The 15,751-nt window shown below is 53.5% G+C and overlaps 1 protein-coding gene across 9 annotated transcripts in view; it reads left to right on the forward strand.

The window, feature by feature from the left end:
- Positions 1-15,751, forward strand: part of MSI2 (musashi RNA binding protein 2) — a 348,954-nt gene that overhangs the window by 294,092 nt on the left and 39,111 nt on the right. For all 9 annotated transcript variants that reach the window (XM_070394316.1, XM_070394317.1, XM_070394320.1 and 6 more), the window contains 2 exons: positions 4,612-4,726; positions 11,988-12,062. In XM_070394316.1, the coding sequence (XP_070250417.1) occupies positions 4,612-4,726; positions 11,988-12,062 (190 nt within the window). The remainder of the gene's footprint in view (positions 1-4,611; positions 4,727-11,987; positions 12,063-15,751) is intronic.

Genomic DNA, 15,751 nt, shown 5'->3' on the forward strand with positions numbered 1-15,751 from the left:
ACCCCCTGTGAGCAGCCAGCACGGAGGGTTGGAGCCCACACATGTACAAGCTCACGTCAGCCTGTGCGTCCTCCTAAAGGCCATTCTTCCGAACCCGTAGCCGTGGGGCCTGGGAAGCCACCCCTGTCCTCCACGCCCAGTGTTGAAGCAGAGCAGCATGCTTGGGGATTGGCATTCTAAAGCCAGTCCCATCTACCTTTGGGGAGCTGCCTTCGGCCCCTGGCGTGGGACTGCTTCTTGGCTTTGTCAGCCGTGAAACTGGAAAATGGGAGACCTCGTCTTCCCGGTGTGAGCAGCTGGCTACAGTGTCCTCTGGGCTTCTTACAAGCACAGCTCCAAGTGGCACCTCCTGCTCAGTCTCTGGCCCCGCCAACCTGACTGGTTTTCTGCAGCTGCCTTTGAGGCAATAGCAATGCAGCCACCGGGAGGCACTGTGGAAGTGGGGGCTGAGGTGTTGGTTGAGGAGACTCAAGGACCAAGACTCAGAGATGTTCCTTCCTCAGACTCTACCCCCCTCGGCTGCCCTCGACAAGCACCCCAGTGTGTGCAGGGGGCAGGGGGAGGGGGCGTGGTACACATGGTGTCTCAGGGGTGGTGCTGAGACTGCAGAACTAGAGATCTGGTCACCCGGAGAACTGCTTCCATTGCGCTTCTGTTGACCTGGGGGCCGGACAAGCCTCTCTGGGCTGCCCTGGGAGGGGAGCTCGTGCCCTGCTTGTGCCCCCTGGTGAAGGCAGCCTCAGTGCCCACTGCCCCAGGAACCCAGCCAGCTGGACACCAAGGGTGAGAGGAATAGTTCCCCATCGGTCTGCTCACTGCTCTTCACTGAGCTCGTGTGGTGGTTAGTCTCCACGGACAGCCCTTGAGCTGTGCCCCCCAGATTCACGTCCTGTGTGCCCCACACCCAGTCGAGGCTGGTCCCCAGCAGAACAGGATGGAAGAAGCAGTGAGACTCCCAGGGCTGGGCTGGGAGAAGCCTGGCAGCGTCGGCCTGTCCTTGGCATGCTTATGCTTGGGACGCAGCTGCCATCACTGTGAGAAGACCGAGGGCCACGGAGAAGCTGGGAGTAGGTGCCCCGCCCCCACCATGGACAATCCCTGCCGAACCAGCGTCCCCTGCCTGCCTCCTGAGTGAGGAAGCCGTGGTGGGCCTCGCTCCGAGTCCAGGCTCTCTCTGGTTTCAGCCCCAGCCGCCATCTGACCACAAACACATGACAGACAGCAAGCCAGAGCCCCGCTGAGCCAACTCAACTCAGAGCCACGAGAAAGAATGATGAATCGTTGCTCGAAGCCACTAAGGTTGGGGTGTTTGTTGCGCAGCTGACTGGGACACAGCGTGTGGCCAGATGACCTGAGGATGTGACTTGGGCTTCGGAGACCGGCTGGGCTTTCCCCGTTTTGGTTCTGACTATAACTCGGGTTGCCCATGCCAAGTCCTCTTGTTTGCACAGGGCCCGGTGGGAAGGTGGCAGGGTTGGGGGAGGGTTCGGTGTGACCCAAATGTGGTCTAACTCAAGAGGCTCCAGAGGCTGCCGGGCCCAGGAGTTACAAGGTCTGGTTGACGAATGAGGACTTGCCTTAATGCTAGGAGAACGTAACAGATCTGTGCTTTTCAGAAGAATGAGAGCTCTCGGAGGTGGGGGCTGCTTTATCTATCTTTGCATCCCCCCAGCCCAGCACTTGTGGTGCATGGAGTTGCTCAGCCCCATTGAATTAAATAGATGGTCTCCTTGACCATAACGAGCATGTGAGTGAATCCACGCTGTGTGTGGAACTTCACTGAGGCACCGGGGAAGATGGAACTGACCCTGATCCCCGCCCTAAGGACTGTCTGATGGGGGAGACGAGGTTTCCTCCAGTGATGGGTGAAGGACAGAGTTCCATCCTCAGCAAGCCCCGGCCCACTAGAAGGACTTGGGATACAGAGGATAGTTCTGCCTCTTTCCCTTTTTGTATGTGTTCTTCATCCAACATCATCAGAGGATCAGGGCTGGGTGGGCAGGCCTCCTGGTCCTGAGACATCTTCCCAGAAGCCTTCGGTGCAGGCCAGGCAGGCTCCCTGGTGCGACTGCCACCTCTCCCTGTCACTCAAGTGCCCGGGAGGCGCCGGGGTCCCTGAGAGAGCATGCGTGCCACATCCCCTGGCCTCAGGGAGTGCCCGTGGTTGGCACAACAGTGGTTGACAGAACCCACGCAGTTGGTGCTGCCCTAAACAACACCAGCAAGACGGCAGAATTAAACAGAGCTGCCAGCCCTTCTCAGAGAGATGAAGAGTAGGTGGGTTTGTTTAAAATATTCCCATTACAGTCAGTTAACCTTTATATTCCCTAAATGAAAATTGTATAAACCTGAAATTTTCGTTGATCAGGTTGCCTAGGAACAGGCAGCGGGTTTTCATAAGACAATGCAGTAGATTGTCACCGATAGGGCTATTAGGAAGTGAGCTGGTTAGCGGTATTATTCCGGATCCTGGTGTTATCGTCGGGTAATTATCTGTCTGCCTCCGCAGAGCACACCCTGCTTGGGCAGGCTCTTGCAAATGAGGTTTCTCAGCCTGCTTCTGAGTCCTGGCGGTGGGACCTGGAGTCCAGGAGCAAATTGTCACACTAGGTTTAGGGGAGAAATCTGATGCACCCAATTCTGGTTTCTTTATTTTATTTTATTTCAGAGAGAGGAAGGGAGAGGGAGAGAAGGATAGAAACATCAATGATGAGAGAGAATCATTGATCGGCTGCCTCCTGTGCACCCCCCACTAGGGTTCGAGCCCCCGACCCAGGCATGTGCCCTGACCCAGGCATGTGCCCTGACCTGGAATGGAACCATGACTTCCTGGTTCATAGGTCACTACTCAATCACTGAGCCACACTAGCCAGGCTCCTTCTTTTTTTTAACTTTTATTAGCACTTATTTCATGCTGAATTTACTCCCGGGCCATAAGCGTTTGATTCTTCGGTTCCTCTGGGATATCTTTTTCTTCTGTGCAACCTCCTCTTCTGTTTTAGGAACAATCTGCTCTTTTCCAATAAGGATCATCTCACTGTGGCAGGGAGAGCTCATGTTTGGGTTAATCCGCCCATGAGCTCTGTAAGTTCTGCACTGCATCTTGGGAGCTTTGTGCACCTGGATGTGCTCAATGACTAGAGAGTCTACGTCTAAAGCCTTAAGCTCGGTGTTGCTTTCTGCATTCTTCAGTATGTACAGCAAAAATTCATCACTCTTGCTGCGCCAGTGACCCTGCGCCCAGCCCCACTCTTTGGCCTGGGCACCTCTACCAACCCCACCATTGTAACGACAACGGCACACACTGCTTCTGTGAAGTGACATCCCCCAGATGCTTGGTGGTTTTTCGGATATGCATACCCTTGTTGGCATAGGCCAGGGGTCCTCAAACTTTTTAAACAGGGGGGCCAGTTCACTGTCCCTCAGACCGTTGGAGGGCCGGACTATAGTTTAAAAAAAAAACTATGAACAAATTCCTATGCACACTGCACATATCTTATTTTGAAGTAAAAAAACAAAACGGGAACAAGTACAGTATTTGTATTTGCACGTGGCCCACGGGCCGTAGTTTGAGGACCTCTGGCATAGGCAGTTTCAGGATCTCTGCCTTACCCTACGACATCCCGTCTCCATCAGCAATGGGACTGATCACTGGCTAACGGGGCCTGTTAAGTTTATCTGTGAACTAAGAGCGGGTAATGCTGAGCAAGGGCCTAAGGAACCCTAGTAAAATATTGTAGGAACTTCAGCAGCCAACAGTTTTACTTATTTCCTGGGGTTTGCATTGTATGTTATTTATACAGATAGACATAGAGATAGGTAGATAGTTAAATAAGTAACTTCTGGATGTGTGAGCAAAATAGGATTATGAAATGTTGGAGGCAGAAGGAAACAGACATGATTATCAACCCCTTGAAGTTGTGGTGCAAAATGAGAAACCTGTAATCCAGACGGACAGAATCAGCGTTTAATTTTATTTCTTCCCTCAGGAGTGTGCCGGCGATGGTTTTATAGCGATGGTGGCATCACTGACGTAGAAATTTTAAAAATCCAGCCTTTAGGCCTGCCCCTGCCAGGATATGGTTTACAACCCGTGACACAGGTCTTCCGACACTCAGTTTTCTCATCTGTGCAATGGAACTAAGACTAACTGGCCTCTCTGTTGAATGAGAGGTGGAGTCAGATGGCCCTGGTGTGAAGAGTCACTGACTGAAAGAAACCCAAGAGGAATTTGTAAACATGTAAAGGTCCATCCAGTCATGCAGGATTATAACTCTTCTCGGACACCACAAATAGCCCTGAGTGCCTCCTGACTTCTCCTGCCTTCGGCACAGTCTGAGCTCCCCACCCACGCATGTGTATTCTAAGTTTACGTCCTCGCCGCCCTTCCAAACCCAATTTCATCCTTGTAGGTTTTTCTGAAGCAGGATTTGCGCAAATGGTGTGTTTTCTTAAATATTTATTTTGCAGGCCATTTACTCTGCACGGCTATTTTTACAGTGAGTAAGGAGCAAGGCTAAAAATAACCCAGCTCGTAACCAGATCGGCTCTGCATTTGACATTTACGTGGAATTCATTTGCATCTCATTTGTTCGCCTTTCTGTTTAACAGGTAGAATGTAAGAAAGCTCAGCCGAAAGAAGTCATGTTCCCACCTGGGACCAGAGGCCGGGCCCGGGGGCTGCCGTACACCATGGACGCGTTCATGCTTGGCATGGGGATGCTGGGTGAGTCTGGGTGGGACCTGGGGACCCCCGCAGGGTCACCATGGGCTGGGGGCTTTGGAAGCCTGCACCCACCTACCAGCCGGGCAAGCTGTTTACCTGTCTGAGCCTCAGTTTCCTTGTCTGTAGGTGAGAATGATAATCCCCCTTGCAAGGCAATTGTGACTATTAAATGAGCAGAGATAGAGATGGAAGGATGGAGGGATGGAGGGAGGGAGAGATGGGTGAATGGAGGGAGGGAAGGGATGGAGAGATGGAGGGAGGGATGGGTGGAGAGATGGAGGGAAGGAGGGAGGGAGGGAGGGAAGGAGGGAAGGACGAAAGGAGGAAGGAATGGATGGATGATCATCTTGTCCCATGGAGGGAGGGAGGGAGGGAGGGAGGGAGGGAGGGAAGGAAGGAAGGAAGGAGGAAGGAATGGATGGATGATCATCTTGTCCCATGCCTGGCTTATAGGAGGCACTAGATATTTTCTTTCTTTCCACCCCTTCCTTCAAAGGGAGGAAAAGTCACTCCCTCCCTCTGCCCCAGCCCTCTCTCCTAACTGGGAGTTTTTAAAGACCTAAGGACTCCTGGCTGGCTGAACTTGTGTGGGCTGAGGCTACATCTTCTTAAACCTGAGAGAGGAGGGGAAGTGGTGAGGGTGGGCGATAATCCTGCCTATTTAAACGATTAACATTTTTCTCTTGGGATATCAAAATTTGCATTTTAATGGATGTTTTAAATAGCCTGTTTTATTCTTTATTTGGAAAAAAAAATGATGAAAGACAAGTGTGTTTGTCCTGGCAAAAAATGATCTCCCCTGGCTTTTAGAGAAATTGAGTTGCATATTATGCCCCTTCCTTAAAGGTATCTCTGTCCGTCCTGCGTAGATAATTGAAAATCTTGCTGCTTAAATGGCATGAAAGATGGAGAAAGCCGTGGAGTAGCATAATGGTGTGGGTCGCAGCAATAATTAGAAATTTCAAGGCAAGAGAACGGTATTTTAGTGCAAGTTATTGTGTGTCGGGAAAATATTAATTAAATGGGATAAATGGTTGTTATGCTAAAATCCCATTTAGGCACATGATCTGCCTAGTTTTAATGGGTTTTCATTTGGTTTGGCCAAGAGCCCCTCCTCTCCATTGTTTGATAAGCTCTTTATGTATTTTCAGATTTGCTGCTGTTCAAATCATTCCTGGCTTAGTTTTACATTTGTAAAAGTTTCCTGGGTCTTGTAAATTCATGAAAATAATTTTTCTGAGGAGATGACAAGGGCAGGTAAAGTTATTTTGAGGAATTTAAAATGGAGAGAGATGCCATGAGGATATGGAAAACAGCTGGGATGTTTATTCTTCTCAAATTAGTATTTTTAGGCTTAACAGCTTCAAAGAAAAATCCTATTGTAAGTCTTTAAAAACTGGGGAAATGATTCCAAAACAGATCTGGAAGAAGAAACACTAAGAATAAATGAGAAAATGCGTTAAAAGGAGACGTGAGAAAAGACTAGTTTGATGGAGTATACGAGCATAGCACAAAACTGCAGTAATTAAAATAGTGTGGTATAGAGGAATGTATTTGTTAATGGGAAAAGTTAAAGAACCAGAACTAAATATATTTCTACATAAGAGTGTAATTATTATAAGATTTTTTTAAAGAAATCAGTGAGAATTATTCCCTGCTTGAACTGCAAGGCACTTGTTTGGCTCTTACTTTAAATAATAATTTTTATTTGGCCTTTACCCTGTGTTGTGTACCCCAAGACACTCTGAATGGCTTAAGTCTTTTAAACACTTAATGAGTTGAGTTCTTTTCCACCTGCTGGCTTCTGGAGTCTGTATAAAGGCCTTAGGGCAGGGGTCCTCAAACTTTTTAAACAGGGGGCCAGTTCACTGTCCCTCAGACCGTTGGAGGGCCGGACTATAGTTTAAAAAAAAAACTGTGAACAAATTCCTATGCACACTGCACATATCTTATTTTGAAGTAAAAAAACAAAACGGGAACAAATACAATATTTGTATTTGCATGTGGCCCATGGGCCGTAGTTTGAGGACCCCTGCCTTAGGGCATAAAATGGGAGACCTTTTTCAGGGTCCTGCCCCACCTTTCTGAGTCTAACTCCATGCCCTTTACCTGTGTGAAGAATGGCCTGGGTTTTTTGCAGAAGCAGAGGTGCGGAGCGAAGCCAGTTGCCACTCGTGTCAGTTGCCAAAAGAGCAAAGGGCTTAGGGTCCACATCTCCACAGACACCCAAGCTTAATCCCTAAACAGAGGGCACCCATAATGGGAGCCATGGCAGGAGGGCCTTGTTGAATGCCTACTGTGCACCCGGCCCTGGGCTAGCGCTGGGAGACAGACGTGGTCCCTGCCCTCATGGAGTTGTGGTCTAATGAGAGAGACAATATTTAACAGCCAGTCACCCAGAAACCTAATCCTGTATAATAAAAACCTAATATGCTAAGTGTCTGACTGTTTGACCAGTCGCTATGACATGCACTGACCACTAGGGGGCAGACACTCCGACCGGTAGGTTAGCTTGCTTCTGGGGTCCAGCCCATTGGGACTGAGTGAGATGAGCTGGACACGCCCTGGAGCCTTCCCACAGTCCCTCCCCAGCCCTGAGTGTGCACCGGTGGTGTCCCTCGGCTTCAGCCCAATCCCCACAGGCCAGGCCGAGGGACCCCACCAGTGCACTAATCCGTGCACCGGGCCTCTAATCTGTTGTAATAGAGAAAGTGACAGGGTGCTTTCAGAGCAGGTAAAGAGAATAGAACCAGTCTGAGGGACCAGGGGACACCTCCTGTGGAGGTGGCATTTTAGGTGGAACGAGAAGAATGAGTAAACCAAGGGCCATCCAGACCGAAGGACCAGCCTTGGAACACAGCGTTCCCTGATGTGGGGGTTGGGGGGAGTGGCCGAGTGGCTCTGGGATTGGGTCCCCAGAGAGGAACCAGCTCAGCCTGCGGTCCGGCAGAAGGGGTAGATCAGCCAGGACCCAGGGGACAGACTGACAGTGTCACAGTCTGGTTGGCCTGTTGCCTCCCTGGTCAGGCCGGAGTCTCCCCCGAGGCTTCTCCAATGCCCCCCGCCAGAAGTGCCCTCCATTCTGCCCATTGGCACAGCTTGGCATCCTGGGCTCTGGGCGAGGAGGGTGCCTTCTGTGCTGTGACTGAAGCACTTGCTCCTTCCCTCTGAAGCGGTGGCTTCGGGAGGGTCTGACCCTTCCGTGGGTCCCATCAGTCACCTGGGCCCCCTCCCCGGTGTGCACGGCCTGCATGACAGTCCTGGAATCACCACCATCGCCACCAACAGCAATGTGGCTAAAGATCCCAGCTCACGTAGAACATTTTTAAAAACGTGTTGATGAATGGAATGAGATGAGGTTTCAATGACTTGACTGTTTTTGTTGAAAGAGCAGATAAGGCACTGATAGGGCTTTTTAGAAGTGAGACTATAAACCATTAAAGTTGTTAAATCCATCCATTCAACGAATATTTACTGAGGGCCTGCTAAGTGCCAGGCCCGTTCTGGGTGCTGAGACAGCAGCAGAGAATGAAGCCTGATCCCAGGGAGCTGACGTCTGGTGAGAGCAGACACGCCGGTCGGCAAGTGACCAGGACACTACGGGCCGAACCTTTAAATATCCCTACGACGTCTCCATCGGCGGGGAGGCCTCATCACAGGAAGGCTGAAGAGCGAATAGTTCCACTTATTCTTTCTCAGTGTCTCTTGATGTGGCTGCAGACGTCCTTGGGGGGAACCTACAGCTGTTTGGGTTTTAGCTCTCACAGCCTTTGACAGAATCATAGACTAATCGGCCTCGTGGGAATTCCTTACAAAGAACACAGGAGAGAAGAGAAGGGGTCAGGTCTCCCTGCCTCTGAGCAGACAAAACGCAAATCAACTGAGGCCCTTAGCAAAGGTCTCCGTGCGGCACTCAGACTGCGTTCCACTTGCAGCAGCAAAGCGGTGCCCACGGTTACCCAGCTCCAAGCACTAGGCTCTCTTTGGTTTTCCTCAGTGAAAGTGGACTGAATGAAAGCAAAAAAAATGTAATGAGTGTTGATCTATTTGATTCCTCTTGGCCTTCTCCGCCACATCAACCTACCGCCTCGCCCTCTCCTGGCCTAGCCAGGCACACGCTCTAACAGGGTCAGTGCCAGTGCCGGGAAAAGTCCTCGTTGCTGAAGCCTTGAAAAGCCTCGCCCTGCAGGCCCGAGTGGAGAGCCAGTTGCCCAGATGAAGGAAGCCAGAGGCATTCCCGTCCAAGTCGTGCTGGGAAGCCCCTGTGAAACCCTGACCCAGCGTTCCCCGACGTGAAGCCCCTCTGAAATGGAGGAGCCCCAGGAGCTGGGCTCCACTCACAGGCCACGTGGAGATGGGCTGGAGCTTACGGCCCCGTGACTAGACTCCTTGTAATTCCTCCTGGGATTTGTCTTTCCCAAAACTCACCATGAGGTTCTTCCCAAGGAGGTCTCCGCTTGTTCAGCTGTTTCCTGGTAAACAGACGACTCGGAATCCAGCCCCTCATCTTCCGTTAGAGCCACACCGTCCACTGGAACCTCCCATGACGTGGGCAGGTGCCGGATCGGGGCCGCCCGGGTCGGCAGCCACCAGCTACACTAGCCGTTGAGCATCGATGATGCGGCTCTCTTGTCGAAGAACTGAAGTTTTTGTTTTGTATCATTTAAATTAATTTAAATTTAAATTGGACGGCACGGGTCTGGGAGCCCCGTGATTCTGGATGATTCTGGGGCTGGGCACCTTGCAGACCTTTTGCCTGTGATTGGTTCTTGGCACTTGGAGTTGTATTTGTGTGCAGATCTCATGGCCAGTGTGGTACCCCGGGCAGTGCCCTGCACCCCCACAGCAGGGGCCACACATTCACAGTCCCCTTGTCTCTCTCAAGTCGAAGGCCCAGTGGGAGCGACTCTCCGTGCCTCTGAGGAGCTGAGTAAGGGAGCCCGGGAGCGGCCCAGTCACGTGCCCGGCTGGCACACAGACATCTGAGGGTGGAGCCGAGACCTAGAACCACACTCCGGAGAACTCTGCCGCATCCCCCAGAGGGGGCACTAAACTGAGCTGGCTGGCAAACTCAGATTCTACTGTAGATTTCGGAGTTTCTTTTTCCCGAGTGGAAAGCCTTTCTGTGAGAAAGGTGGCCATCCAGGCAGAAGGCTTGGTTTTTCTGCAGTGACAAGAGATAATTACTGTGGGATTGATCAGGCGTCCAGAGTACCGGAGCAAATAAATTGCGCAGCAGCCAGTGCGGGAGGGCCCGGCTGCTAATGGAAGTGGTGGCTGGGTCACCTCCCCGCCATGTGGCCTGGTGGAGCCGCCGCACGGGCCTGCTGTAATGTGCTATTGATATGCAGCCAGCCCGTTTCCCCATGGGCTGGGGCTGGGAGCCGCTGGAGCAGAGCTGGGCTGCATAGCAGTAAATGAAGAGGAAAATTGAAGAAATGTTGTATTATAAATTTATGATTTCATCTGCCTGACCCACAGGATGTTCGGCGATGGGGGTGGTGATCAGACCCCCCCACTCTGGCAGCTGCCAAATTTTCACCTTTGTTGTTCAGGAGACAATATTGACATCTCCGGGAAGGTGGGGGTAAGGCCCCAAACCGTGTGAACTTGACCATGCCTTTCTTCCTTCTTGTTGAAGACTTTCAAGTACGCCAGGAAGAAAGCGGATACAATGGAATCCTTCTGGTGGCCCGTCCGAGTCAGGGAGGGACTGGGCAGTCCACCGCCGACACCCACACCCACCCGAGGAGTCTCGGAGGTGACATATGGGCTTGCAGTTTTGCTGTCAGATTAGCACTAAAATATGTAAGACCCCCCCAGCGCAGGAGTTAGGAGAAAAGGAGTCATTTTTCATGCGGAAAGGCCCCAGGCAGCAGTGACTTGGCTGCGTGCATGTAATCCGTTTATCAATATTGTTGAAATAATGGTATAAGAAATCTAGTGCTGAAAGGTCTGATTTGATCGCAGGTGATTAATTCAGAGGAGAATTGAGCTGGCCAGCCATGAAATAAGTTCCCAGGAAGCAGCCTGTGTGCGTGGGTCCACTCAAGGCAGCCACGTCTTGGTCTCTGTCCCTCGTCTCTGCCCCTCTGTTCCTCTTCTTTCCGAGTCTCGCTTGGGTCCTGCTCCTCAGCAGTCCAGCCAGCCTGTCTCGTCTGGGCAGCCTCAGAGCAGGAGGAAGGCCTTTGCTGCTCCCATGAAGGGAGGCAGGCCTCTCTCCAAGACTCACAGAGAAGGGACACCAGGTGATGGACAGCCAGCAAACAGCCGCAGACAACCATCTCAGAGGTCAAACCAAAGTCAGGCTGATGGAGGTGGCAGGGTAGGTGGTAGGGTGAGAACCCCACGTGGAAGGAGACCACGTGAGCCTGGCGGGGTGGGCACCGTGGGCCTCCTGTGGCCGGTGGAAGCTCAGTCCAGGAGGCTACACCAGCCTTCTCTGTAGCTGAACCAAGAGGCAGGGACCTAGAGGGAAGTGTGCTGAGTGACATCTCACTGGCGGTCTCATAACAGGAAGGAGAAGGCCACCCAGATTTTCATCTGCACCCCATGCCCAGCATGCACCCCTCAGTTCACCCATCACCCCCTAGCTTGCCTGCTGGTCAGATGTCTGGAAATAGACCGTTGCTACAAAATGCCTGTTGAAACATGTGGCCTGGGCTTCCGGGTTTGGGCTAAGCTTTGTGGTGCACATCTGAACACAACCAGCCCCTCACCGTTCTCTCGGGAATGTTCTGGTACCTTGTGGAGTGTGTGTGCTTGGACCCACCTCCTCTGGACCCACATGGTCATCAGGCCCAGTGTCAGCCCTGAGTTTCCCCACTAAACTGTGAGCCCTGAGGACACAGGCTGTGTCTGGGCTGGCGCTGCTGGCCGCTGCCCGCTGCCTGGGAGGAGGCATTGCGAGGACTTCAATCTCCCAGTGTCAATAGCTTTAAGGTAAAGTACATTCAGGCTAAGCTCTCCAAATGTCAGAGCCAGGCACGGGCTGAGTTTGGTGCTAATGCCTGGCATTTACTCTGCAGGTCAAGAAAGCCGTGGGCTTTGGGGCTCTCTCGGCCCACACGCGGGTTAATTACCAGCAGGCTGACGGCAGCGTCCCCAGCCTGGGGAGAGAAGTGACCTGCCCAGGGTACAGACCCTCGGGGGAGACAGGTCATTCTGTGGAGGAGACCCACTCGGGCTGTCCCCTCGCCCTCCCTGCGGTCCCCCAGGCCGAGGCGGCTGTGCTAACAGGACTGCTTTCTCTGTGTTCAAGGCTACCCCAACTTCGTGGCGACCTACGGCCGCGGCTACCCCGGATTCGCTCCCAGCTACGGCTACCAGTTCCCAGGTGAGTGCCTGCCTCCGGGGCCTTTAGAAACCTGGGTTGTGGGCTGCACTTGGGGGGAGGGGAACCCCTAGAGAGATTATAACTCATCCATCCATTCAAGAAGCAACCTATGGGTGCTGATCCCAAATCCACTTCCCCCGGGGGCAGGGCAGCTCAGGCTATGGCTGACTGGCGTTTCCACTGGCCTGAGAGTGGCAGCTTTTTAGGGGGAAGGGAGACTGAGACAGGCGCCCTCCCTCTGCTCATCCTCCCTTGTCTGATGCCTGTTGGGGGAGTCTCTCCCTGGGGACTGAGCTCTCAGCCAGCGTTTTCTTTCTCCCTCTTTCTCGCCCTGCCTGCTGTCCATGTCTCCCACCTCCCCGCTCCAGCTGTGTCCTGAGCCTTCCTGTCCTTCTGGTGAATGTTGGCTGTGCTGTTGGGGTTGGGGTTTGCTGTCATCTTGGGAGAGTGTTTAGGTTCCCCCTCCCCTCTGTGTGGGTGTCAGAGACTCAAGGCCCAGCCCACAGTGATGTGTCCAGGCTGCTGCAGCCCCCTTGTAGCTGGGAGGCCCGGGGCCCACCCCAGGTGGCAGCAGGGTAGGCATGATCCTGTAGGGGTCGGGGAGGGGTGCTAAAGGAAGGGAGACTTTCTGACACTTGGCTTTTCCCTTGGGGGGCGGTGCTTGGGGTGTCTGTGTACCAAGCACAGCTGGGGTGTCTGGAGAACCCCAGGAGTGGAGGTTTGTCCTCTTGGGTTCTGTGCTGGGGGAGGAGGCCCGTGGGGAGCTGGGCTTCAGGAGGAGTTTCCCTCCTGGGTGGTCACCCAGCCTAGATCAGAGGCTGGGAACCTCCGCCTGAGATGCAGGAGGAACACGACCTCGCCCGAGAGGACTGTTCTGAAGCCCCGAGGTGGGGTGTGTGCAGGGCTCGGCCAGCGTTTGATTCAGGGTGTGGGGGGACAGGTCAGGAGGCATTTGGGACACTTAGAGCCATGCGTATGGGAGACAGAGCCCTCGGCTGTGCATGGCCATGGGCAGGTCGCTCCGTCTCGGGACCTCACTTCTGTCTCCTGTGAAAGAGGGTTTGTGCAGAATGGTCAGTGAGGTCTGTGCACCTTTTTGATCATAGGGTGAGGAGGTGCCGGAGCAGAAGTTTCAGATGGAGGAGTGGGGGCGGGGGGTCCCCATGAGTGTGTCCCCTTCCCTGGGGCTGGGCAGTTTCTCCGTCAGGGTGAGGCTTCTCTAGCAGACGGCCGCCTTGGTGGCTGCGGGCTCCCAGCAGGATGACAGGCACCACGCCCAGAGCAGCTGGGCTGGGCCGGGCACTGGTCTGGAGTCCGCTGGGTCTGAGCCTCCATTAGACTTCCTCGGTTACAGCTAGGCGCCGGGGCCCAGTGAGGTAGAGCCCTGCTCCGGGGCAGGGGAGGGCCAGGCTCTCTCTCTCTCTCTCTCTCTCTCTCTCTCTCTCTAGCGTCCTTCTGTCCAGTTTGATCCCACTAGCCACATGTGGCTACTAAAATTTAGATTTAAAGTAATTAAAATGAAGTAAAATGAAAATTTCAGTTACTCAGCAGCTACGTGTGACTGGTGGCTACCATCAGTGCAGAATACAGAACATTTTCTTCACAACAGAAAGATAATAAAGGAAGAGTGTTATGGTGGGAGGTCTCGTTACACACACACACACACACACACACACACGCGCGCGCGCGCGCACGTGTGCACTGTCCTCCTCAGGGAGCCCCCCCATTCCTTTCCATCCTGCTCAGCCCCACAGTGGGTGGCTATCTCAGGCACCCCTTCCCTCCCCTGGCTCCCTTCCTAGAGGAAAGGAGAGACCAGGCTCGCACCCCTGGCTCCCTGAGAGCACCCTGTGCGCCTGGCGCAGCCACCTCCCTCCCAATCAGGCTGCCATTGCCCCCTTGGCACAGCACTCGTCCCAGGAGGACAGAGTTGGGGGATGCTAACATGGAGTAATTTGGGGGTGACAACGTGGGCCCCATGCTAAGACCCCTATCTCTCTGAGAGCCAGCCCAGGAAATGTCAGGTAGAACTCTGTCTCGGGGACCTGCACCCCTGGGTCTGCCCTAAACAGATGGAGATGCAGAAGTAACCAACTGAGGCTGGGAATGAGATGGGGCTCCCCCAGGTGCCCATCCTATAAGGCAAGGCTTTGGGAACGGAGCAGGGGCTGGTAATGGGCAGGGAACGGGCTTGCAGTGACCATGCCCAGGGCCCATTTGTTAATCATTGTCAGCAGGTCCCACAGCTTAACAATCATGCAGGTTTGAAAGGGACAGAAACCAGACATCAAAGCATCCAGACAGGCTGGCTGACCCATGGCACTTGGCTGTTCTGTTCTTTCTCGGCCTTCAAACTGTTGAGATTCCATCCCACTTACACCCGCGAAGCCTCTTGTTTGTCCTCACCAGTGGCCCTCAAGGGCCCCCAGAGTGCGGCCGCCTGCTCTCAGAGGATCAGGGTGTGGCATGGCCTTGGGCCCCGAAGCGGTGGCCCAGCAGCTGCACCCTGCCCTTCACAGCCCTCCGCCAGGAGCCCGGCTGGTTCGGGTCCTGCCCCTGCGGCCCAGAGGAGCCTCTGTGGAGCGGTGGCTCTGTCTGTTCCCAACACCTCCCCAAGCAGCCTAGGGTTCCCCACACACCTGGGGATTCCCTGGGACTTCCCAGCAAGACCTCGTGAGCGGTGTCTCCCTGAGAACCAGACTGGACCCTCTAGAGCAGTGGTTCTCCACCTTCCTTATGCCGAGACCCTTTAATACAGTTCCTCATGTTGTGGTGACCCCCAATTTCATTGTTACAAATTGAACATAATTAAAGCATAGTGATTAACCACAAAAACAGTATGTAATTATATATGTGTTTTCCGATGGTCTTAGGTGACCCCTGTGAAAGGATCGTTTGACCCCCAAAGGGGTCGAGACCTACAGGTTGAGAACCGCTGCTCTAGAGCCTGGGCTGCAGGACAGGGCCCCGGTGAGGGGAGCTTTGCAATGTCCTGACGTCTGTCTCTTGCCTTGTGTCAGTAAGGAATGTTCTAGTAGATCTGGCCGAGAGGGCTCCCTGCCCTCTCCCTGCCCCGTCAGGCTGACTGTGGGTCCTGTGAGTCAGAGACACCAGCACAGCTATCCCGCCACCACCAAAGTGTCCTGATGTTTCTTCCTCGCGGTCTCTCTTTTCCACATGCTCACTGTGCCCACCTCCCCCACTTCCCACCTCCAGTCTCTCCTGTGATGTGCGTGGATCCTGCACCCTCCCGGCCCCTCTGACCCCATCCTAGTGGGACAATTGGAGGTAGCTAATGGACAGAAGTGGGAGACACCCAGGTCCGGAGAGCCGCTAAGGTTCTTACCTTGTGTGCTTCCACTCAAAACCACGTATTCCTTGCCCCACCGGGTTTGGCTCAATGGATAGAGGTCCCGGGTTCGATTCCGGTCAAGGGCACCCAGGTTGTGGGCTCGATCCCCATTGTGGGGCGTGCAGGAGGCAGCCAATCAATGACTCCCTCTCGTCATTGATGTTTCTGTGTCTCCTCTCCCTTCCTCTCTGAAATCAATAAAAATATATTAAACAAACAAACAAACAAACACGTACCCCTTTGAGGAACCTATAGTCTAACCTTTACTGGGGTCCTCCTTCTCACCCGAATCGGCTCTATGAATACCCATCTCATCTGTGGGTGCCCAGCAGCCCTC

Source organism: Myotis yumanensis, unplaced genomic scaffold (genome assembly GCF_028538775.1).
Source record: "Myotis yumanensis isolate MYYU_CA2020_CCGP unplaced genomic scaffold, mMyoYum1.0.hap1 SCAF_16, whole genome shotgun sequence".
NCBI classification, from domain to species: domain Eukaryota; kingdom Metazoa; phylum Chordata; class Mammalia; order Chiroptera; family Vespertilionidae; genus Myotis; species Myotis yumanensis.